Below are 24,675 nucleotides of genomic sequence, written 5' to 3' on the forward strand. Positions count from 1 at the left end.
GTGTCGGGGGACCGCTTTTTACCTTCATAAATACTTACATAAATCTAATGATACCTACCTAATTACAACATTCGTTTAAAAAAAAAACACGTATCTCAAGTAATGAATTAGAGCGGTCCCCCGACACGACAAAATTTAGTTTTAGCAGTGTTAAAAGTTATTTTTTGCTTTTTATAGGGTTTAGCGTTTTTAACCTTTTGTCATAATTATTGCGTACTTTTTTTGGGTCGGGGGTTTTTTAAATTTGTAATTTTCAATACTAATACTCAGCTGCATCCGGTTAGACTGGAAGCCGACCCCAACATAGTTGGGGAAAGGCTCGGGAGATGATGAATGATATATTTATTAGCTTTTATTATTTAACTTGCAATGTATGTATGTATGTAACTACGTGTGTTCGGGTGGAATTTTACAACGCAGTTTTAAGGCACTTGCCCTCAACCGATTGAGCTGAAATTTTGCATACATGTTTATTTTGGGTGACAATACATGTTAAGTGACGTCATCCTAAATCCAACATGGCTGAATATACAAGATGGTGGACTAGTTATTTTTAAGGTATACAATATTTTCTTTACTTTTGTCGTTAAATCGCATAACTAATAATAAAAAGCTATGTGCATCCGTCAGTCTTTTAGTTGAGCACTATGAGCCGGGGCGGCAACAGACCTCGCTTGCTCAGCCACATCCTGGGGACAAAACATGTATGTTATTAGTTAAATGAATACTAATAAATCTATAATAATCTATACTTATATAGCTAAACAGTTTGTTTGACGGCGCTAAGCTCAGGAACTTACCGGTCGGATTTGAAAACATCTTTCAGTTCAGTTAGATAGCACATTTTCGAGGAAGGTTATAGATTACTCTTTATCTGGGTTCGTGAAGAAGTTTCCACAGGATGCGGGTGAAACCGCTGGCAGAAGCTAGTGTATCTATATATTTTTTTAACTAGCACGCAGTTTCACCCGTGTCCCGTGGGAACTACTGCCGGTACCGGGACAATATCGCCTATGTTACTCGGGAAGAGTGTAGCTTTCCAAAATTGAAAGATTTCTTTAAATCGGTCCAGTAGTTTCGGAGTCTTTAGGATAATAATGTCTTTATATTTCAAAGAAAATAACACTTTATTGAGTAGTAGAGACACCACATTGATGGTAAGTAGGTACTATAATGTATTCGAACAGTGCCATCTTTCTAATGATGTACCCATCTGATGCCAGTGTCCTAACTATAACTATGTCCTCGTATGAGGACATATCTCTACTTACAACTGTGGTGTACTCACCCGATAGGTGAGTACATATTTACATTTTCATTAATTCATTTTTACAGTTTTCTAATTATGGCTGAAATATGTACTCATCTGAGGACATATCTCTCCTTAAAACTGTGGTGTATTCATTTGATGCCAGAGGCCTACGTCTGGGGTACTGTAATCGCCCAAGGCCATCTCTAGTGTACTCACCCGATGCCAGCACCGAACAACAACTCTGTACTCGTGTGAGGACGTCTATCTAGTGACACTAGTGTGATGTACTCACCCGATGCCAGCACCGAACAACAACAATGTACTCGTGTGGGGACGTCTATCTAGTGACACTAGTGTGGTGTACTCACCCGATGCCACCACAGAACAGCAACTCTGTACTCGTGTGAGGACGTCTATCTAGTGACACTAGTGTGATGTACTCACCCGATGCCAGCACCGAACAACAACAATGTACTCGTGTGGGGACGTCTATCTAGTGACACTAGTGTGGTGTACTCACCCGATCCCACCACAGAACAGCAACTCTGTACTCGTGTGAGGACGTCTATCTAGTGACACAAGTGTGGTGTACTCACCCGATGCCGACACCAAACAACTCTGTACACGTGTGGGGACATCTATCTAGTGACACTAGTGTGGTGTACTCACCCGATGCCAGCGCCGAACAACAACTCTGTTCTCGTGTGGGGACATCTGTCTAGTGACACTAGTGTGGTGTACTCACCTGATGCCAGCACTGAACAACAACTATGTACTCCTGTGGGGACGTCTATCTATTGACACTAGTATGGTGTACTCACCCGATGCCAGCACCGAACAACAACTATGTACTCGTGTGAGGACATCTGTCTAGTGACACTAGTGTGTTGTACTCACCCGATGCCAGCACCGAACAACAACTATGTACTCGTGTGAGGACATCTATCTAGTGACACTAGTGTGGTGTACTCACCCGATGCCAGCGCCGAGCAGTAGCGAGACGACGTTCGTGAGTAGTACGGCCGCGATGGCGCCGCGGCTGAACAGGCAAGTGCGACGGACTGACAGGCAATGACTCTGTAATATATAAACAAATATATTATTATAAAGAAAAGAAAGAAAGAAAATCCATTTATTTCAACACACAAATGACGCAAGAAACAACAAATAAATAAATAAGGGACAAACAAAACAAAAATTAACATAAAAAGAAAAAAAAACGCTGCAGTTGCGTCACTCATGCGTGAAAGGGACAGAGAATTATCTTCAAAAAATATAGGATGTAAATCAAATCACTCTTTCACTCTAAGGTTGGCTGTAAGAGATCCCAACACTGGGTTAAGCTCGCCGTTGTGCATAATCACTCTGTTTTCGGTGTGTCAAAGTGTGCCACAAGGAGCTATCTGACCTCCTCAACCCAGATACCTGGGCAATCCAATACCCCATACCAACGAAATACCTGCTCCGACTTCGCACGGGATAACAGTATTGCCCCACTATTTAATGTATGTTATATTATACATATAAACCTTCCTCTTTAATCACTCTATCTTACAAAAAAACAGCACGAAAATCGGTTGCGTAGTTTTGAAGATTAAGTCAAACAGGGATATAGGGTCAGAAAAAGCGACTTTGTTTTATATTAAATAGTGATAAAAAGGTGATAAATAAAAAAACCACATCAAAATCGGTTGCGTAGTTTTAAAGATTTAGGCATACATTGGGATATAGGGACAGAAAAAGCAACTTTGTTTTATACTATGTACTGATAAAAAGGGTTGTACAAGAAAAACTGCATCAAAATCGGGTGCGTAGTTTTAGGCATACATAGGGATACAGAAGGGACAGAAAAAGCGACTTTGTTTTATACTATGTAGTGATAAAAAGGTGTTATATAAAAAACTGCATCAAAATCGGTTGCGAAGTTTTAAAGATTTATGCCCATTTTCACCAACAATCTCTTAATCTAAGTGCCACTTAGAATAAGGGCTCTCCCAATTTTGACATAAATAACTATGGATACGGGATACCAAAACTTTGGTGAAAACGAAATTCTTATTAAGTGTTCCGTAAATGCTCTTAGGGGATCCCTTAATTTAGGTATTTGTTGGTGAAAATGGGCATAAGGCATACATTGGGATATAGGGACAGAAAAAGCGACTTTGTTTTATACTAAGTAGTGATAAAGTATAATATGCTGACCTGCTGCATAACAGGCGCAGCTAGTTGCTGCTCCAAGACCTCAATGGAGGAGGTGGCTGATGGTGGACCGCGAGCGCTTGTGGGGTGCTTAAACCGCCAGTCCCTGGAAAACACATATACACAACTTTATATTCTGGTAATTAATACTGTTTCTAGCATTAGAGCAGTTCAATTTACAACCCTAGTCAACCGTTTTGCTCCTATGGCCTTTCGAATTCTTCAATAAAAGGGTAAGATTTTCCTTCGGGACGCAGGTGAAACCGCATGGAAAGGCTAGATGAATACTAGCTATAACATCAGAGTATGACCCCTCCCTCCGTGGTTGCAGCGCTCGGGAGTGTCAGACTCTTACTGCCTAAACCCCGCCATGTTGCTTCTTAAGCCCGCCATGTACCAGCGCCGCGGTAATGAGCGCGAACAATGCCGCAGCCCCGGTAGTGAATGTACTCTCCGCAAGTACATATTTTACTTTTACCACTTTTTATATGTCATCTATTTACTCAAGATCAGTTCGAGAAGTAAGGAGGTTGATCTACTCACTTAGGAGGAAGCTGGTCGGGTCTACTGCTCCATTCCCACACCCAGTCGTTGGAGTCATCCTGAAACGTTACATACACTTCATAAATAAATATTCATATGTCAAAGGAAGGTAAGAAGTTTGTCTTTTGACACAAACACTATAAATTATCCAAACTAAACGTGCATACATTTTAGCTCACTCGGTTAAACATATCTGCTTCGAAACTGTGTTGCGAGATTTCACCTGCACATTTTACATGTAGACATACATACAGTTCAAGTTAAATATAGGTAAGCTTCTTATCTAAATAATAATAAAACCGTTTAAAAATTTTACAAAACAAAAACCGTTTTATGCATATTACAACTATAACTTTCTCCTAAGTTTTAAAAATACTATGTTGAAAATCGTATCAAACCCACAAACACACATACAAACAGTTCAACCTCCTCCTTTTTAAATCGGTTAAAAGCTACTCACTCTCCAGCAGTTAATGTAGACTCCCTTCAGCTCATCTTCAGTGGAAGGCTCCAAGTTCGGACTGTTAGGCGGAGACTTTGGACTGAAACAACACAGAAAACACTCCATTACACTTCTACTAATTTAGAAACTTAAAAACTAAAAAACACGCTTTTTGTAATGTTTCTTAGTTAGTCATGTATTATCATCAGAACTCAGACCGTGTGCAAAATTTCATCCTAATCGAAGACCGGGAAGTGGGTCAAATTAAGATTCCAAGATTTTCTTACATACATAGTTACAAGTGAAGTGAATATAAGCGTGTTAAAAACCCATTGGATTTTAAATTTTAGAGCAAGTAGGATGAGCTCTGTAACATCATCATCTCCCGAGCCTTTTCCCAACTATATTGGGGTCGGCTTCCAGTCTAACCGGGTGTAGCAGAGTACCAGTGTGCCACAAGGAGCGACTGCCTATCTGTAACAGTATGGCTAGTTAACAGCCGCACGAACCAAGTCGACTCTTGGCGCAGTTGAGCCGTAGATGAGGTGACCATCTTGTCATGACGAATTCCTCCGTGTTTCGGAAGGCACATTAAATTGGTGGGTCCCGGCTGACATTTAAACATCTTTGGCAGTCGTTACGGGTAGTAAGTCTGACACCAGTCTAACCAAGGGGTATCAGGTTGCCCGGGTAACTGGGTTGAGGAGATCAGATAGGCAGTCGCTCCATGTGGCACACTGGTACTCAGATACATCCGATTAGACTGGAAGCCGACCCCAACATAGTTGGAGAAAAAGGCTGCGCTAGGCATACAAGATAAAGTCACAACGCATTTACTTTTTCATACAATGAAAATGACCTTGTAAAAAACACACTGAAACCAGCAAAAACTTAATAGTTGTTGAAAAATTCTCACACGGTTTTCAAGATAATACTTTAAGAAGTACACTCATATTAATTAGTGGTTATTAAGACAATTGCAGTTATTAAGATAACATGGGTTTGTGTTTACTTGAAAGATACCGAAATACTGTTGAAATTATTTTTATGGGAGACGTTATGTGGTCAATGTATCCTTTTTTGCAATTTTGCACACGCTCTGAGTTCTGATGACAATACATGACTAGTTAGTTTTGGCTTATGTTTAACTGATCACCAGATATAGTAACAAACAGCAGACAAAAATAGTAAATGATCACCAAAATGAAACTCGCATTTTAATGTAAAACTATCACCAAAGTTTTAACACTTTGCTATCCTATTTAAGTGAAATTACTCCAAAATAAATCATGCGTAAGCCAAAAATAGTAAATGATCACCAAAATTAAACCACCATTTTAAAGTAAGATTATAACCAAAGTTTTTAAATTCTGCTACCCTATTTAAGCAAAATGAGTCCAAATAAATCATTGTTATCCCAAAAGTAGTAAATGATCATCAAAAAAGTTTTTATATCTTGCTATCCTGTTTAAGTAAACTGACTCCAAACAAAATAAGTTCGGCCTGATAAAATAAATGTAATAACAGTATGGGAACCCTTTTCCTGCACTAGCGTGGAAAATTGTCTATTGCATGCCTCTAAACAGTGCGATAAGAGTGTGTTTTCGAGGGAGTGTATTGAGAAACACATGTCATTCTTCTTCTTCTTTCTCCTGCCCTGTTCCCAATTTTACTTGGCGTCGGCGCAATATGTCATTTTCTTCCATTTTCCCCTGTCACTCGTCATACTGACACTCACGCATGCATTGCAAGCCGGACACATAACTTAATATGGCATCATAATACTTTATTTGGTAATAAGCCTACATTTTATGGCAATCACAGTGACTTATTTAGGCAAAAATAATACATTAATTTGGTCGTCAAGAGTTGGTGATCATTTACTAAATTTGGTGGTCGAATACAATTTAAAGTGAAGTCGTGACTAAAATAGCTGGTACTATTACATTTTTAGACTTTATTTTTCTGGTGTTCAGTAGATATTTCTGGTTACAAAACTTAGGGTATCAAAGCATTTTATGGTGGTCATTATATTTGTTCCCGTTAGTTTTTAGAACAATTTTATATAGATTTATAGGATGGTACAGAACATTTACGGACTTGCACTAAGCCTGTTTTTTATACAGTTAGCTATGTAGCCTTAACTGTATTGTACTTAAGTTACAGTCTCTGTATGGAAAACTAAAGCCTTTGTAGTGCCCCTGGCGCCAACGAACTGACCGCAAGTCATACGATACTTTGTATGTAGATACTAAATACTACCTACTACGTAGTGGTTTTTTTATTAAAAGAATTTTCCTTTCATATTTACATATATACTTCATATAAATAAATAATATAGGCTTCCGTGCCATTAAGTACCTTTAAAACGGCAGAAAAATGCTTTTTATACAAAAAAAAAATTGCTAGCAAGCCCTCTAAAATATTTGAGTCTAGTTTTGAACTTTCTAAGCATCAGGGTTCATGAAATAAGAGCCTGGTAACTGACGGACGGACTGATGGATGGACAGCGAAGAAATATGGTCCCGTTTTTCCCTTTTGATAGAGCTCCTTAAGCTCGAAAAATTATAATTGTATAAAATCAAACATACAAGTTTAATCCCCATTAAAATAAAATGATAATTACAAACCAATCAAAAAAGTTAACTACCATTAAAGACAAATGATCCTACTCTTAAAGAAACGTAAAAACCATAACCCCTCCTCACACAATCGGCAAAGGCCGTACATATCAATTACGTTACAAGCTTGCATCGTCAGCGGTTTCATAATAAGCAGTCTCATTATGGCTTCCCGCTGCACACAATGGTAATTAGCATTGCAAGTTTCAATCAATACTCTTTTACTTCGCGAGTTTCATTTAATACTATAGGTACCTAACTATCACTGATATCTACACAAAATACAAGTTAAGCAAATACACAATTAAAACCTTTCTAAGATTGTATGTACTTTCTAAGTAATCTTGGACACCGATGGCTGATAAAAAGGTGAAGGAAAACATCTTGAGGAAACCTGGACTATGTAGTCTGAAATCAGCAACCCGCATTGAGCAAGCGTGGTGATTAACGCTCAATCCTTCTCCGTGTGAGAGGAGGCCGCAGCCCAGCAGTGGGACGATAAAAAAGGCTGTAACACAATTAAAGCCTTAAACTTAAAACACTGATTCAATTGATAAAGTAATTATTATCATCGTTGATTTTAGCTGCATTTAATATTAAAATAAAAGGTCATATCAAGACTGTTTACCTTAATTAAGTGCCTACGAAAATGGAGTATAGTTCAAGTTGAAACTACCCATAGACGAAACATTACTCGATCATTCTTAAAACGAGGTCAATTGTCTAATTGAGATGACATCGACTTTTCATTAGGAAATGCTCCCAATTCTTCGTTGGCAAACAATTAACTGGCGTACGAAACATTTTAATTGTTTAATTAGTCTTTCTCGTATTTACGAGACCGGTCTCAAGAACTACTGGTCCGATTTAAAAACTTCGTTTTAATAGTTATCTTCTTCAAGTTTTAAAGATCATTTACTTCTAGAAATGCTCAATCCTTCTCCGTGTGAGAGGAGGCCTGTGCCCAGCAGTGGGACGATAAAAAGGCTGTAACAGTTACTTCCAGCCACAGACTCACTTGCGTCCCGTGGGAACTGCTGCCCGTACCGGGATAAAATATAGCCTATGTTACTCGGGAAGAGTGTAGCGACCCAACAGTGAAAGAATTTTTCAAATCTGTTCTATAGTTTCGGAGCCTTCCGTTTCCTTTTTATTAACACGCTTGTATTAGCTTCCCTTGTAACTAACTACGTATTTACGTAAAAAAAATCTTCGATTAGGATAAAATTTTGCATATGCTCTGAGTTCTGATGACAATACTAATACTATTTTTTTTTTGTATAACAGATTTATTAAAGTTGTAGAAAAAATAGAGCACTATCTAAGTATGTAGTCCAAAACAAACATATTTATAGGACATAAAAATATTTCTCTCAGTCTATTCTTAGACACTGGTCTAGAAACTAGTCAGACCTGTTACCTTAGCTTGATCTAGACTCTAGAGCCATCTTGTAAAGGCATAACTAGGTAAAACGCCTGGTTTCCCATGCATTCTTAAGTTTAGTTTGAGAGAAAGAACTCGGCTAAGTGCGAATCGGCCTAGCGCATGAAAGTTAAGCGTAAAACGTCAAAAAATCACGTTTGATGAATGGCCCCCTAAAATATTTGTTTTATTCCAATTTTCAGTATTTGTTGTTATAGCAGCATCAGAAAGAAACACATCGTCTATGAAAATGTTAACTGCGTCTTTCACGGTTCATGAGATACAGCCTGGTAACGGACAGACGGCAAAGTCTGTGTAATAGGGTATAGTTTTACCCCATGGGTATTCGACCCTAAAAATAACCTAGCATTAAATCGACTGTCACTCGCAGCTTTTGTCCCGTCTAGGGTTGTAAACTGACGGTCACATACGATAAGTGACCGTCAATTACTATTAAATGACCGGTCACATTGGACATTTATTGTCAGACTGGTCAGATATATTAAATAAGTATTTTTTACTTGGTACAATTATTATTTTCATCTCAAGCAAATTAAAAACATTATGAATGTGAAATAATACCTATAATTGCCTTTCTAAACCAACATAGTGCATAGATAACCTTTTAAAAAGATAGACTCTCAAGTACGTATTTATTTTTATTGATGTATACTGACAAATCATTAATCATAGAGTGTCGGCGAAATCTTTTTTTTTTTATCGACGTTAAAAATCATCAAATGACCCTCCTGCTGTGGGTTAGCAGCGGTGAGGAGTGTCGAACTCTTACTGACTAAAAACCGTCGTGTTCCGTCGTAGGCCTTTTATGTACCAGAGCCGCGGTAACTCTTTCGAACAACCCGCAGCCCCGGCAGGCCTTGGCCCAACTGGGCCCCTCTGGGGTTGCTGACATCTCTTTGAGGAGCGCGTGTCGACACGGGTCTGTCGTCTAAGTAGACAGAGGGACGATGAGCCACCGGAACTCACCGCCCACAGACCCACACCTACGGTGGCCGGGAGTCATCTCGCGACACCCGGCGCCCTTGGTGTCTACCTGGTCCAGCACGGCGGCTGGGATGAGAGGTGCGAACTCTCTGGCGTTCCGCCTATTCCTTCTCGAGCATGATTGCTTCGCAGAAGGAGGCGACGGCATCCCATTCCCTCTCGCCCCGGACCATGGCCTGGATCAGGGCCGGACGAGAGAGGTCGCCGCCGCCTAAAGCCTCGACGAGGACCCAGCGGTGCCCTTCCCATGCGGGGCACACCTGGACTGTGTGGTCCACCGTGTCCTCGGGGCTGTCCGCACAGTGGTGACACCCGGGTGCCTCCTCACGACCGATTCGGTACAGGTACCTCCCGAAACAACCGTGTCCGGTGAGGACCTGCGTCATGCGGTACGTGAGGGCGCCATGACTCCTCCCGAGCCACTCCTCAAAGAGGGGACTTACCGCCACGATGGTGGCGTGCCCTGCACTGGGTTGCGACAGTCGCTCCCTCCAGGCCACCATGAGATCGCGCCGGAGCTCCGCCCGCTGCGCGACAACTTGCGGCGGCAGCGGAGTTTCCCCCCGGCGCAGTGTCTCCTCGCGCCAGTCGTACAGGCGCAAGAAGACTCTCGCCTCGAGATCCCACGGTGGCAGTCCAGCAAGTAGGCCAGCTGCTTCGCGGGAGATCGTACGGTACCCCCGGATTAGCCTAATGGCTATCACCTTTTAGGGCACGTTCAGGTAGTGTACAGCACGCGGCCGTACCGAACGTGCCCATACCGGGGCCCCGTAAAGGGCCATGGACCGCATGACCCCCGCGTAGAGTTTACGGCAGGGGGCGTTAGGGCCTCCCAGATTGGGCAGGAGCCGTTTGAAGGCAGCACCTGCCTTCTCCAGTTGTGGGCCCAAACGTCGGAAATGCTCAACGAAGTTCCACCGGCTGTCGAGGACGAGTCCTAGGTACTTCATCGCCCTCTCGACGCCGATGTGAACCCCCACCGTGACTTGGGAGCCTGAAGGTGGCGCGTTCCGAAGCCCATGAAAGCACATGGCCTCGGATTTATGCAAGGTCACCTCCAGGTCCAGCAGCTAGATCCTCTCGATGATCGTCGCAACTCCGCGCGTCATTATCTCGGCCGCCTCCTGGTGCGACCTCCCTTGTGCCAGAACCAACGTGTCGTCAGCGTAGCAGACCACGCTGACGCCGCTAGGGAGGTCGGCGCGCAGCACCTAGTCGTAGCCGATGTTCCACAAGAGCGGCCCAGAACCGACCCCTGCGGAACACCGCACGACATCTCCCGCCGGGCGAAATCTTATCTTAAAGATCGATGAATGACATTTGGTTACCTTCGATGATTCTAAAACTTCCGTAGTTTTATAAAATAAAGAAAGAAAAAACGTTTATTTCTAATAAATTCTATTTTTAAACAAAAAAAAAAACGATTCTGACGTTGCTGACAATAAATGACAATAAGTGACCGGTCAAATTGGATAAATGTCCAATATGCTCGGTCAGATTGATCGGTCATATATAACGTGACGGTCACTTTACATCTCTAGTCCCGTCGGTCCACGTAAGCCTGTGGGTCACGTTTGTAGAAATTGATCCGTGTCAAAAACAATATTTTATTTATAGATTATCATAGTGTTCAGTATCGTATATTGCTAAGACTTACCGCTTAGCAATATCTGGTGTTATAATTTAATTGGCTCATTTAAGACCAATCTTTAACAGTTTAGTCTTAATTTGACAAGGAACCCGAACGCCTCGTTAGTTCTTGTTACTGACCATTTTAATCCGTACCTTGGATGACCTACAAGAAGGCGCCTCATGGCATCTCCTCTCATTTTTCCTTACTGCTAAAGAGAACAACTCCTGACGTGTAACTGACCTGCCTTTAACGCTGGACGCGCGCGAGTGCCTGACGGAGGAGTCGCGGCTCTCCCTCTGTGCCTCCCTCAGGAGTCTGATGTACTCGTTCTCGACAGCGGCCAGTCCGCCGCCCGAGTTGAGTTCCACCCACGATTCTGTAACAAAGGAAAAACAACATAAGTAAGGATATAATTTTTCTCTTATAAGATGTTCTTAGTGATTAAAATACAGACCGATTCCACGTAAGGCAAAAACCGATATAATTTCCTATGTATTGTACTTCTTAAGTGTATCTCAAACATCAATGATTAGTAAAGGCGAAATAAAATATCTTGAGGACCTGGACTTTAAAGAGTGAAATCGCGAATCCGCATTGAGCGAACATGGTGATTAACGCTCATTATTTCTCTGAATGAAAAAAGACCTATCAGAAGCAAAAGTCAAAAGAAAAAGTTCCTAGATGACTTCGTTTGCGCAGTGGTCTCCATGATAGACTGCCGAACTGTCCCGGATTCGATTCCTGGTACTGTCAACAGTTGTGTGATGAGCACGTTTGTTGGCTCGTATTGTTATAAAGTAAAGTAAAAAGTCATTTTATTCAAAGAAGGCTGAAAATCAGCACTTTATGAAAAATTCTTTCAGTGTTAGATAGCCCATTTATCGAGGAAGGCTACAGGCTACTTTTTATCGGGTTCGTGCAGAGGTTTCCACGGGATGCGGGTGAAACCGCTGGCAGAAGCTAGTCTATTTATAAATAGATATGTTAGTTTAAGTAGTTTATCAGTTGTAGCACAAGCTTACCATGGGGCTAACCGACCGTGTGCCCCGACATTTATTTATTTATTTTCGTTGACATTAACTACACAGGTGTTCGCCTAAACCATGAGCACAACCAGCACAAAAATAAAGGTAGGTATATTTTGAACGTATTCGATCACAATCTACCTCTAACGCTTGTGTAATTAGGTATGCAATCCGCACATCCGGTTAAACACATTGTATCAACACGCGATTCTTGTGTTGTTAGTTTTTATAACATCTGGCTAGGTTATTAGAGTAGTTATTTTTACGTTTTTGCGATTTTGATAACCTTTACTGTGGTCGTCAACGTAAAAATTCAAAATTCCAAAGTTGTTTTTTTGAAATTTGGCTGATTTTAAAAGTGATCATTATAAAATCAACACATTTCTATGTCATTTTTTTTCACCGCAATTTCAATTCGTTATAGAATATATATAAAAATGCACAAAAAATATTGAAAATTACGAAAACCACATAAAAATCACGGTAAGTATCTTCGTTGCCCTCAGGTGAGAGGTATCTAGATTTTTAAGTTCATTAAATACTTAAACTTAACTTTGCTCCAATTATTTTGAGTTTGAAAACTTTAATAGCAAAACAACTGACTGACGTAATATCAACTATAATCCAATAGATAAAGGTCGTATGTCAAATCTATATCTAGTGCAACAATTAATAGATAAGAAGGCTATTACAGTCACACACTTTTGAACCGAGTGTGTGGACTTTGGTGTCAAAACGTCATGATGAGAAGGCGTGGTGATGGCGTGGGATGGGCGGAGGATGGTTTCCAATAAACTATCTATGCGTTTGTTGTTTTGCGATTAGAAATTACATCTATATTATCTAACTTCTGTATACTAACATAATAAAGAGAAAACATTTCTTTTCTGTTTGTACGAACGGCTCGAAAAATACTGAAACGATTTGAAAAATTCTTCCACGGTTGGAAAGCTAGACTCTTCCCGAATAACATAGGCTGTATATAAGTACATGTATTTATGTCTTTCCTAGACGCACAGCGGTTGCAGTGTCGCGGACATGTTAGTAATGTTCGCGCGCAATGTGTTACTGTTTGCTACAGCGAGTACACCACGAGATACATGCGGTGTGACAAACAGTGCCGCACCAAGAGGGAATCAAGCCTCAAAAATGCGCTTTGGTTTAAACATACCAAGGCACTTTTTATATAGCAAATTGAGATTATTCACACAAATTTTCTTGAAGAAAAACATGATTATAAAAAAATATTTTCCAGAAATACGCAAACCTTCGTTTCCACCGGTGGAATCGCGTCAAACTTTTTGCCAATTTCAGAGGTCAAGCACCTAGGTCAGATAGGCAGTCGCTCCTTGTAAAGCACTGGTAGGTACTCAGCTGAATCCGGTTAGACTGGAAGCCGACCCCAACATAGTTGGGAAAAAGGCTCGGTGGATGACGAGAGGTCAAACTCCTATTATATCCTGTGAATGTACTCATAAGAATATTCCAGAATTTACTACGTCTAGGTCATTGCCTGCACGTCTGATCAGACGGTTGACGTCCAAAGTCTGATCTGATATACAAAGGTGACTGACTTCTGACCGATCTTAGTACGTGCATTGTTTAATAAGATAAAGTAGAATGTAATTAATATTAATCATCAGATTTATGTGGAATATGTGTTAATCTTTATTATGACGTAATACACATGTTATAAAGTTGAAGAGTTTGTTTATTTTATAACGAGCTGATCTGGTATAGTTAGGCGCAAGTTCACAGACAGCATAAAAGTCTGTAATCTTAAAGCAACTGTTGTATTAGTATGATTTTTTGCAATTTTCAAAGAAAACAGTAGTTTGAAGAAAAACTGTCAATTTTGATAAAAACATGCCAGAAACCACCGCTATAACTATACTATAACCAACTTTCATCTAAGAAAATCGCATTCAAATCAGTTCACTTGTTTAAGAGCTACGATACCACAGACAGACATAGTCAAACTTATCCTCCTATCGCGTCGGGTATAAAAAATCAAGTAGTTTAGAAATCTTCGGAAACCGAGCAAGCGTTTCATACCAAATACAGGTTTATTAAAGAGATTACATAACTCGAAAAATCATACGATTCTGTGGGCGATACGGCTATCCTAACTAATATTATAAATGTGAAAGTAACTCTGTCTGTCTGTCTGTCTGTCTGTCTGTCTGTCTGTCTGTCTTTTCTTCACGCCTAAACTACCGAACCGATTTGTGTGAAATTTGGTACAGACATAGTTTGGAACTTGAGAAAGGACATAGGATAGTTTTTATTAAAAAAAAATATAAAAATAAAAAATAAAATTTATTCCGGACATATAGCGCCATCTATTGGTCAAACCAAAAATATGCCGGAAGTCACTATTCCATGCGAACGAAGTCGCGGGCAAAAGCTAGTTAATAATAATAGAATAGCAGTAGGAAAACCTGTTTTTATAAAGATATCACGCGCTATCCGAATATATTGAGAGTTTATCAAACCACGTGTTAGGTATTGTTATAAAATTCCTAATATTAGTTGTGACTAAAAATAGTGATAAAGTATTTTAATTTATTCGTCTTATTTATCAAAATCATCATCTGCATAGTCTTTTCCCAACTATGTTAGGGTCGGCTTCCAGTCTAACTGGATACAGCTGATTACCAGCGTTTTAGAAGCAGCGACTACCCTATCTGACCTCCTCAACCCAGTTACCCAAGCAACCCAATACTCCTTGGTTAGAGTGGTTGTTAGACTGGCTCCTGTCTACCCGTAACGACTGCCACAGACGTCTAAATAACAGCCGTCTGTCGAGTGTCTAACACTCCTTCTTTATGGGGTCAATTGATGATTTACCACCTCAAAAATTTCCCTCGTCAAAAATAGCTCTGGCAAATCTAACCTTGCTGGAGTCTATAAGTAACATTCATAACAAAATATACCAAAACAGAGCAATTCACAAACCTATACTAATCGGTTCTAAACATTATATTATACTACAAAACGCTTCCAAAGCAATAAATAGCAGAAACTCATTAACACAGGGCGTCGAACTACACAAAGAAACTACATACATACACACAAACAAAGAAAACGTTATTTTTGTCTGTATGTGCAAGACAGCTGACTCATACTCGTATGAATACCAAAACTTTGCATATTTCTGGAAAATATATTTTTCCTCATTTTCATAACATGTGAAAAACCACAATTTGGTCCAAAAATATATCAATGTGTACCATATAGGTAAATGTATCTCGTGGTGTACTCGCTGTAGCAAACAGTAACACATTGCGCGCGAACATTACTAACATGTCCGCGACACTGCAACCGCCGCGCGAACACATGCTAGCTGTGGACTCGCGACATCAAGCACATATTCTTGTTTAGGGCCAATTTTGGTGGAATGTTATCATAGTACCTTCATCTATCAGAGTAACAAAAAAACCTGCCGGGGCTGCGGGATTGTTCGCGCTCATGACCGCGGCGCTGGTACATGGCGGGCTTAAGAAGGAACATGGCGGGTTTTAGTCAGTAAGAGTCTGACACTCCCGAGCGCTGCACACACAGCGGGAGCCGTCATTTGATGATTTCCCACGGAAAGAGTATCAACAAGTTTATAGAACACAGCAACTGAATTATTGATACCTCACTACGATAACGTGGTAACCAGATAAAAGTCTTTTAAAAACTGTATGACAACGAAAAAAAATATATAAACAAAATCAAAATTGTTTTGTTCAATGAAACAACTTTTGCATACTATTTCGCAATACACAATGAGATACGTATTTACTTCTTATCTTGTCAAACACAGACGTTGATAGGTAAGTGCATTGAACTTTCAAAGTCAGGGCTATTTGTCTGGTCCATGGAGAACAAAATGACTAGCGGAGATGTCACAGCGCTAAATCTCCTGAGAAAGTAATGCATCAGCCTTACCTATACGGGTTGTAACTTTGTGGGTTGAGGAGGTCAGATAGGCAGTCGTTCCTTGTGGCACACTGGTACTCAGGTGCACCCGGTTAGACTGGAACCCGACCTCAATATAGTTGGGGAAAGGCTCGGGAGATGATGAAGTAATGCGCCTAAATGCGGGTGTTCGGGGACGAGGAACGTTACTAGCTTCACACTTACACGCCTTCTTTAGAACCCACCCATTTTAAGACTTTCATTTGTTTTGACAAGAAACCCGAACGCCTCGATAGTTCTCATAACTGATCACTACCGTACGTTGCTTGAGCTACAAGAAGGCGTCTGACCTACCTGCCTTGTGGCAGCTCCGCTATCTTTCCTTCCTCCGTGGGTTTAACTAACTTATATGTACTTATACATAGTTATATGCACAGTCTAGTCTGGAACCGTTATATGTCACCCTGATAGTAAATGGTCGAGATATCTGTCTATCGAAGACAGTAAAACAGGGGTAATGTAATGAAAGTTTGAGAGTTAAAGTTGGTTACTTCGTTTTTATTTAGAAGAGTGTCTATCCAAGTTTTGCTTCGATAATTCGTATTTTTAGCTGTCCACAGCTAAAAATACATAAAATGATAGATATTCTGATATCCGTGTGACCGAAAGATATGATGACAAAATTAACAGTTCAGTAACCTCTAGCGATGTGAAAGAAAATATGTATATTTTTTGCTTTTCGCTGCTTACAAAGATTAGTTTTTATTTTTTAAGTAGCTCTACAAACTGCTCACTCACATACTTTCGAGATATTTACTTTTAAACAGCCTTACTCCAAAGCATATCTTCCAGGTTTTCAATTCCAATCTCATCCGTTGTTTTTAACACGCTTATATTAGCTTCACTTGTAATTATGTATGGAGGAAAGTCTTGGAATCTTAATTTGACCCACTTCCCGGCCTTCGATTAGGATGATATTGTGCACACGCTCTGAGTTCTGATGACTATACATGACTAGCTAAGAAACGTCTAAAAAATCATGTTTTTTAGTTTTTTTTTTTTTAATGTTTTATTAAGAGATTGAAATTGAACACATCATTCATAGGATCATCACAATTTATCGTATAGATACGTTATTGAAATCCACCTAAATAATCCAAGCAACATTTTAAACCCAGCTAAACCAACGGAATGTCTATCTCATTTCATATGCATCATTTAGCCATTTCCGTCTATTGATCTGATACGGGCACAGCATATTAAATAGTACATCCGCTACATTTTAGGCGAAGTCTAGGCTAGGAAAAAACCTTCTTCATTCCTTTGAGTATTCTAATGATACTGTAACGACTTTGATTAATAATAATTAATTAATCATCTGCCTAGCCCTTCCTGGCACTACAGGGATCCCGTGTTGCCTGAAGGTATAGTCCCTTTTGCTGCGGGATTGTTCGAAAGAGTTACCGCGGCCCTGGTACATAAAAGGCCTACGACGGAACACGACGGTTCTTCGTCAGTAAGAGTCTGACACTCCATCGCCGCTGCTAACCCACAGCAGGAGGGTTCATTTCATGATTTTTGACGTCGTTAAAAAAATGGTAAAAGTCTTTTCCCAACTATTAGTAGGGGAGGCGAGAGTGCTAAATCGGGAGTGACTCGAGCGTCAATGAGACCTATTAGATTGCGAAGCTTAGATGATAAGAAGAAAAAAATGTCCTGACATACACACACTTTCATCGGTGGGTGGAGCGGCTATAAACTTTCAAAAATGTAAAAAAAAAACAGTTACATGGACATACTCGAGCGCGTCAGATATTAATAGCATGCACGTCCTACGTCATTTTGAAAACATACGTATATTAATCTGACTGTTTCCATGGTGGGGGTGGTAGTAGGTAAGGGTTAAAAATGGGAAAAAAAATAATTTTATCGAGCGTGTCAGATTATCAAAAGGGGTGTTAAGTGAACCAAAACGAAGGCTCTTATGCAATAATCTGACGATTTAGACGTGACCTAAACTCGTGGCCATTACTTGAAATTGCAAAAAAAAATCGCCATTTTGAAATACTCGAGCGCGTCAGATTAAGATATATATGGTTCATTTATGTACCCTTAACGTAATCATCTTATAATCTGACGATTATCTGGAGGAATTCGCTTAATCTGACAATGGAAAGTTTTTTTGCAAACATTTTAACAAATTGAAGAACTGAAAAAATTGCAAGTAAATAAACCAGTAGGTATGTATCTATTCTTTGAAGTACAAAACTTTTATTTATAAGCAAATAAGTATGAAAAACATAAAGGACAATGGACACAAATATACGGAACCTCGTACACTCCACCAATAGCAATGTCATACATATCATTGTATAGGCCTTTTTATCTAGAACAACCTTTAATATGACAGCTTTGTTGACGTTTGCCCGTCCTGAGATATAGATCAAAAAGTGTGTAAAAGTTAAAACTAAATAATCCATTGATATCTCAAGTTTTTAAAGGAATATCTAAGTGCTACTACGAGTATGTCTTCTAAGTACTATCAACTTTTACACACTTTTTGATCTATAGATCAAAAAGACACTTTTTGAGATATATCTCAGAACGGACAAACATTTCAACAAAGCAATTAGCAATTCAACAAAACAAAGCAAATTAAAATAGAAAGGACAAAAATTCGATAAGAAGGCACATAATACAATGATATATATGACATTGCTATTAGCGGAGTGTATCAATCTGCTCATACTTTACTTAAATTTCTATAATAATTACATTTAATTATAATGACATTGATAAATATACATGTGTCATAAACAATACAATAGAATCTATAATAACATGGCTTGACGGAAATAATCTACGCGTAAATCTTACAAAAACTAATTTTGTTCAATTTAATACCCATAGATAAATCTAAAATCTAAATAATCTGCCCAGCCTTTTTCCCAGCTATTTTCATAGGTACAAAAAAAAATACGTATAAAGACTTAATTTATTAGTTTAATTAAAACCATCCAGTAGAGTTGCGCGTTGCCACTCTTGCAGAACAGATAGAAAGAGATAGCAGTTGCTTTCATTGATGACGCGACACTACGCGCGTAATTTGTGAACCACGTTATGCAGAGTAGAGCCAATGTTAACCGGATGACTAGGCCACCACGACCTGTATAAAAAAGGCGAAGTATACGAAACGGCATTTCTCGGTATCACGATAGACAAACAATGCAACTGGAAGGCACACGTATTTAACAAAAGTATGCAATAAAATGAATCGTCTTCGTTAAAACAATATATCTGCATACCATGACCAGTAACTTCCTGAGATTAGCGAGTTCAAACAAAAAACTCTTCAGCTTTATAATATTAGTGTAGATTATTTAAGACCCAAAATGTACTAACACTTATTGCAAATGAATTGAATTGAAAAAAGAGAGAGAGGAATAGAAACTTGGGAGGAGAATACCGGCATCACGTAGCTGCACGCTTTAAACTTTATCGATTAATTTTCCTTACTTCGGCTTACGGGAATCGTCAGATTTTATATTTTTCGTGAACGTTGAATTACTCCCTTCAAAATAAAAAAAAAAATAGCCGCGCTCGAGAAAGTCAAGATGACGTTTTTTTTTTACAAGTTTGTAACCTTCCTACTTCTTATCGTCAATCGCAAATTGTCAGATTAGTGGAATATACACTTTTTAGCATAAAACTAACTTACCCTAACTTAATCTGACGCGCTGGAGAATGTCAGATGATAATTTTTTTTTTACTAATCTGATCCTTTATTCTAGACGTGCGGCTGCATATACAGGGCTTATATTTGGTGGAGGTGTTAAATGGGGTAATAGGTACCTCCCTATATACTAATCTGCCGCGCTTGAGTAAATCCCGAAATCCCTTCTAGGCCTCCCCTACTATATGTTGGGGTCGCTTCCAGTCTAACCGGATGCAGCTGAGTACCAGTGTACCACATGGAGCGACTGTCTATCTCATCTCCTCAACCCAATTACCCGGACAACCCGATACCCCCTGGTGAGACTGGTTACCAGGCTTCTGACTACCCGTAACAACTGCCAAGGCTGTTCAATGACAGCCGGGACCTACAGTTTCTATTGCTCTCCGAAATACGGAACTAAACAAAACAGTTGGCAACTGAATAAATGTGTTCAATTAGAAAATTAATTGTTTATAATGAAGTTCATTGGCTTTGTTTAAGAGACAGATGAAATTATCAAAACAAGAGAGACAGATATGTGTTTATAAACATAATGTAGAGAGATAATTTTGATTTATATTTGAATATGATTGGACTAATCATTGTCTGTTAATTCAATAGTAAACCACTGAGCAGCATAATAATAATAATTCACGTTAAAGTGGTTTGTTCTGGCTGTCATTTGAACGTCTTTGGCATTTTTACTACTAACTACCCAGTGAAGCCAGTAAGTCTGACAACCACTTTACAAGGCTTTTAGGCTGCCCTGGTAACTCGTTCGAGGAGATGAGATAAACAGTTGCTCCTTGTGGCACACTGGTACTCGGCTGCACCCGGTTAGACTGGAAGCCGACCACAACATGGTTGGGAAAAGGCTCAGGAGATTCAGGATGCAAAATTAGTGTTAAATGATCCTACACATCATACAGGATTTTTTTAAATTTAAAAAGCATGAATAAGCACGGTAAGGGGAGATATCCTAGTTTTCTGTCTCTTCAGATTTTAAGTAGAGAAGTCTTATTTTTCATGCATTTTTAGTTTATTTATATAAGTACAGTCCTTCTCCGTGTGAGAGGAGGCCTTCCCAGCAGTGGGACGATAAAAATGCTGTAACTTAACTTTAATTTTTTCTCCTCAAAAATTTCACAGTAAACAGTAACCACCATATACTCCTAAAAATAAGCATAACAAATGTGATCGTGATTGCAGTAACCTTGACAGCTACAAACCAGCAGACCAGAGCGAAATGTAAACAAAGGCGCCTTTCATTTTATTTACTGGTGCGCGGGCGCAGATAACGTGGAGTAGGGTAAATACGCCAAATGTCGGCCCCCTTAGCGATTTTCTGATTGCGGTTCGCTATAGCACCGTCAGTTTCCAACGAAAGATAGTTTCTGATGCGGTTTTGGATAGTTTGATTAATCTATGTCATGTTTATAGGCATAAGATTGATATTTCTACGAAAAGAAAAAAGTAAGAAGGCTTAGATGCGTCGAGAACAGAAAAACCCTAAAGTCGGCCATTCACGGCTCAAGGTCGGTCGCGTTTTTTCCAAATGTCGGCCGGGTACAGGCTGTTTTAAATTAAGGCAGTGACAAATATTATCAACATGATTTATTTTAGCAGAATTATAATATAATACTAAGTATACATTTGTAATTGTAATAGTAAAATATTTTTTTTGTTTCCCCTAAACAAAAAAAGTCGTTTTCACGACCAACCATTTATATTTTTTAAGCTAATAAGAACGGTTTAATAGATAGCAAGTCCCAAACTATAAAGCTACCATAAACATGCCTACAAAATTGTCAACTCCTACATTTAAACTTAACTCCTTTACGATATAATGAATTATAATAAATAAATTATTTCATTTTGAGAAAATGAAAAAATATAAAAGTATTTTTTCATCAGCCTGTATAGTGGCGCTTGAGTTCGAGGCTGGTCGACATTACGATTATTTACGATTCTAATGTCGGCCCCTATTTCTTGTACCTTATTTCTCGAGATTCAACTAATATCACCCCGGCCGTTATTTGGCTATTAAACGTAAAATAGATCTATTTTCCTATAAGCTTTGCAAATTCTCTTGTTAAGCCAACGGAATTAGTACAATAGGAATTTTTAAAATAGACTGCATTTGCTTTAAGTCGGCCACGGCCGAGACTCCGGTTTTAAGTCAAAACTGTTGTCCTAATGGCGGCCTCCTATTTTTCCTTGAAAAATATACGCAAAACGCTGAAAAAACTATCTTAAAATATAGTAAAAATAACCCATTAGTGATAATCAAGCTTAAAATAAAAATAAATAAATGTTTTATCGTTCTAATATCAATCCCCAAAATGTGAGTATTCACTTCGAGTAAGCTGCTTTACGTGCGAATTTGATGTTTCAACGGCGCAATCGCTACTGACGCTCAGTATGAGAAGAGTAAGTGACAGAATCGGATAGTAACGATTTGTACGTATAGAGTATAAACCAAGGTTGCAATTCGAGGAGCAAAACTAACACTTAATTACCTTTTGAATGAATGCAAGCTGAAAATGTACAGACGGCCGAAGTTTGGGGGGAGGCCGACATTTGGCATATTTACCCTACGTATATTTTTATATGTATTTGTGGATATACCTGTATAGGAGAAACGGGGATTGTTTTTCACCGAAACAAAAAAGGATGAGCAATTTTTTGAAGATTAAGTATTTCACAGTTGGGAAGCTATACTCTCCCCGTGAGATATAGTCAGTAACCGGGTTTGCGGGATTGTTCGAAAGAGTTACCGCCACCCTGGTACATAAAAGACCTACGAGGGAACATGATGGATCTCTAGTCAGTAAAAGTCTGACACTCCCTCACTGTTGCTAACCCACAGCGGAAGGGATCATTTGATGATTTTTGCCATCACAAAAAAAAGATATAGTTAGACAGAGTCTCACGCTGCACCAAAGTCAAAGTCAAATCATTTATTTCATTTAGGCCTTTACAAGCACTTATGACTTTACACCCACAGCGGAAACTATCATTTGACGATTTCTAAAAAGTCTTCATACCTACAGTCTTGCAAGTGGCTACAATCAAAGAAGCCTTTTCCTAACTTATATGAAGAAAACGTGTCATTTCTTGGGCATAGAAAACCGACTATCTACTTAAGAACCAGAATATACTAGACTTTTAATTAAAAGCTCATTAACAAGTCTTTCTACAGTACATTCTACGAAAACAAACTCATCATCTATCCGTCGATGTCCGGTCATATTTCTGTTGTGACATTTAAAACGAGTTCGATAAGAGATGGGCATTCTATTTCTGTCGAACACACGATAATTTGACGATGTGTAACATGTTTGAAATGAAACTATTCAATTATATGTTAATTAACGATAACAGCTGCAAGTATAGAAGTATAAATAACAATGAACTTCGATGTAAAAAACTTGGTAAAGAAAGTTAAACTTAGAAATGATTTGCAAACTAACTAACTCATCATCTGCCTAGCGTTTTCCTACCTAAATATGTTGGGGTCGGCTTCCAGTCTAACTGGATGCAGCTGAGTACCAAAGTGCCACATGTAGAGACTGCTTGTCTGAACCCCTGAACATAGCTACCGGGGCAACCCCATACTCATCGGTAAGGTTGTCAGATTTTCTAACTTCAGACCACCTAAAGACTGCCAAAGATGTTCAAATGAAAGAGAAGGGACCCATTAATTTAACCTCCCGAAGCACGTAGGAACTCGTCATGACAAGATGTTCACTTGTTCAATGTTCATCCATCCACGGACCTACCAAGCCAAGCGTTGCTTAACCTTATGATCAATCAACCCATGCGGCTCTTCAATAAGCCACATGTTAATCTATAAAAATAACCGACGGAATCCAATCAAGAAAAACCGGTACAAAACTATTTTTACACACACACTAAGAAAGTACTCGCAAAAAAAATACACGTGGCAAGTACATAAGAATCGACACACTGTAAACAATGATTAAATCAATCAAACAAATTGGAGACCATCCAAGTAGAATAAAAATTTAAACACGAGAGCCAAAGTATTGCACCAACTTTCAATTTCAATACAAGTCAACAATCTCAAAACGTAAACAAAAGGAGTATTTACCTAATTCATCCACAGGAACTGTAGTCAGCGGCTCCATAGCCATTGTAACAACACAATATTAAACACAACACACACACAAACAAAAGAAATAATAATCCAGAATAAAAAACAACACTAAGAAATAACAACTGCGTAAAAGGGCACTGTTAACACCGTGCGAGACGACCGTCCTACTCGACGGCCTGAGCGTAACTGATATAAAATTTTCAAATTGAGAACGCGTGGACTAGCGAGTAAACAAAGCGGCAATGCGCGTGAGCACGCACGTCGTCGGCTATCGCACAAAAGATAGTCACAGAAGGTTGGTTTTACGGAAAATTATGTCTGTCTTTGACGTAGATCTGACGTTTGGAAAACAAAAATATCATGTGTGAAAGATAGTGCAGTGACTATTTAGAATTTAGAAGATAATGGTAAATGCGTGTTTGGTATAGACGAATTTATTGCCCTTTAAATATGATTGAATGTTATTACAGATAGCGTGATGTGAACTTGAATATTCAATGATGATTCTGATAGAAGCGCATGAAAAGGGCAAGGGGAGATAGAGAAACAAAGGTAAAGAGACAGTTTTGGACACCTCATAATTTAGATTACTTTTAAACCGACTAATTTTCAATAATGTTTAACATATTATAGAAAGACCGTGCCTTGGAGAATCAATTGCATTCTCAACGGATTATGTCCTACACAGCTGGCTGATCTCTTCCGAGAACAGTGGCTGTGGCTGAAAATCGGCCAGGATGTCCTTATAAATTACTGGATAAAGAGAAGTCTAATATCACTGAGGAAACTTT

At 39.2% G+C, this 24,675-nt stretch overlaps 1 protein-coding gene across 2 annotated transcripts in view; it reads right to left on the bottom strand.

The window, feature by feature from the left end:
- Nucleotides 1–196: 196 nt before the first annotated feature.
- Nucleotides 197–24,675, bottom strand: part of LOC110381242 (BCL2/adenovirus E1B 19 kDa protein-interacting protein 3) — a 50,721-nt gene continuing 26,242 nt past the window's right edge. The window contains exons 1-7 of one of the 2 annotated variants that reach the window (XM_064043416.1): nucleotides 23,879–24,064; nucleotides 11,359–11,494; nucleotides 4,455–4,536; nucleotides 3,995–4,053; nucleotides 3,455–3,557; nucleotides 2,226–2,329; nucleotides 197–689 (exon numbers count right to left, since the gene is read on the bottom strand). In XM_064043416.1, the coding sequence (XP_063899486.1) occupies nucleotides 635–689; nucleotides 2,226–2,329; nucleotides 3,455–3,557; nucleotides 3,995–4,053; nucleotides 4,455–4,536; nucleotides 11,359–11,494; nucleotides 23,879–23,921 (582 nt within the window). In that variant the 5' untranslated portion in view covers nucleotides 23,922–24,064 and the 3' untranslated portion in view covers nucleotides 197–634. Of the gene's footprint in view, nucleotides 690–2,225; nucleotides 2,330–3,454; nucleotides 3,558–3,994; nucleotides 4,054–4,454; nucleotides 4,537–11,358; nucleotides 11,495–23,878; nucleotides 24,065–24,675 lie in introns of those variants that run through there. The other variant, XM_064043417.1, reaches the window with a different exon arrangement.

The sequence above is a fragment of the Helicoverpa armigera genome, chromosome 31 (assembly GCF_030705265.1).
Source record: "Helicoverpa armigera isolate CAAS_96S chromosome 31, ASM3070526v1, whole genome shotgun sequence".
Classification (NCBI taxonomy): Eukaryota; Metazoa; Arthropoda; class Insecta; order Lepidoptera; family Noctuidae; genus Helicoverpa; species Helicoverpa armigera.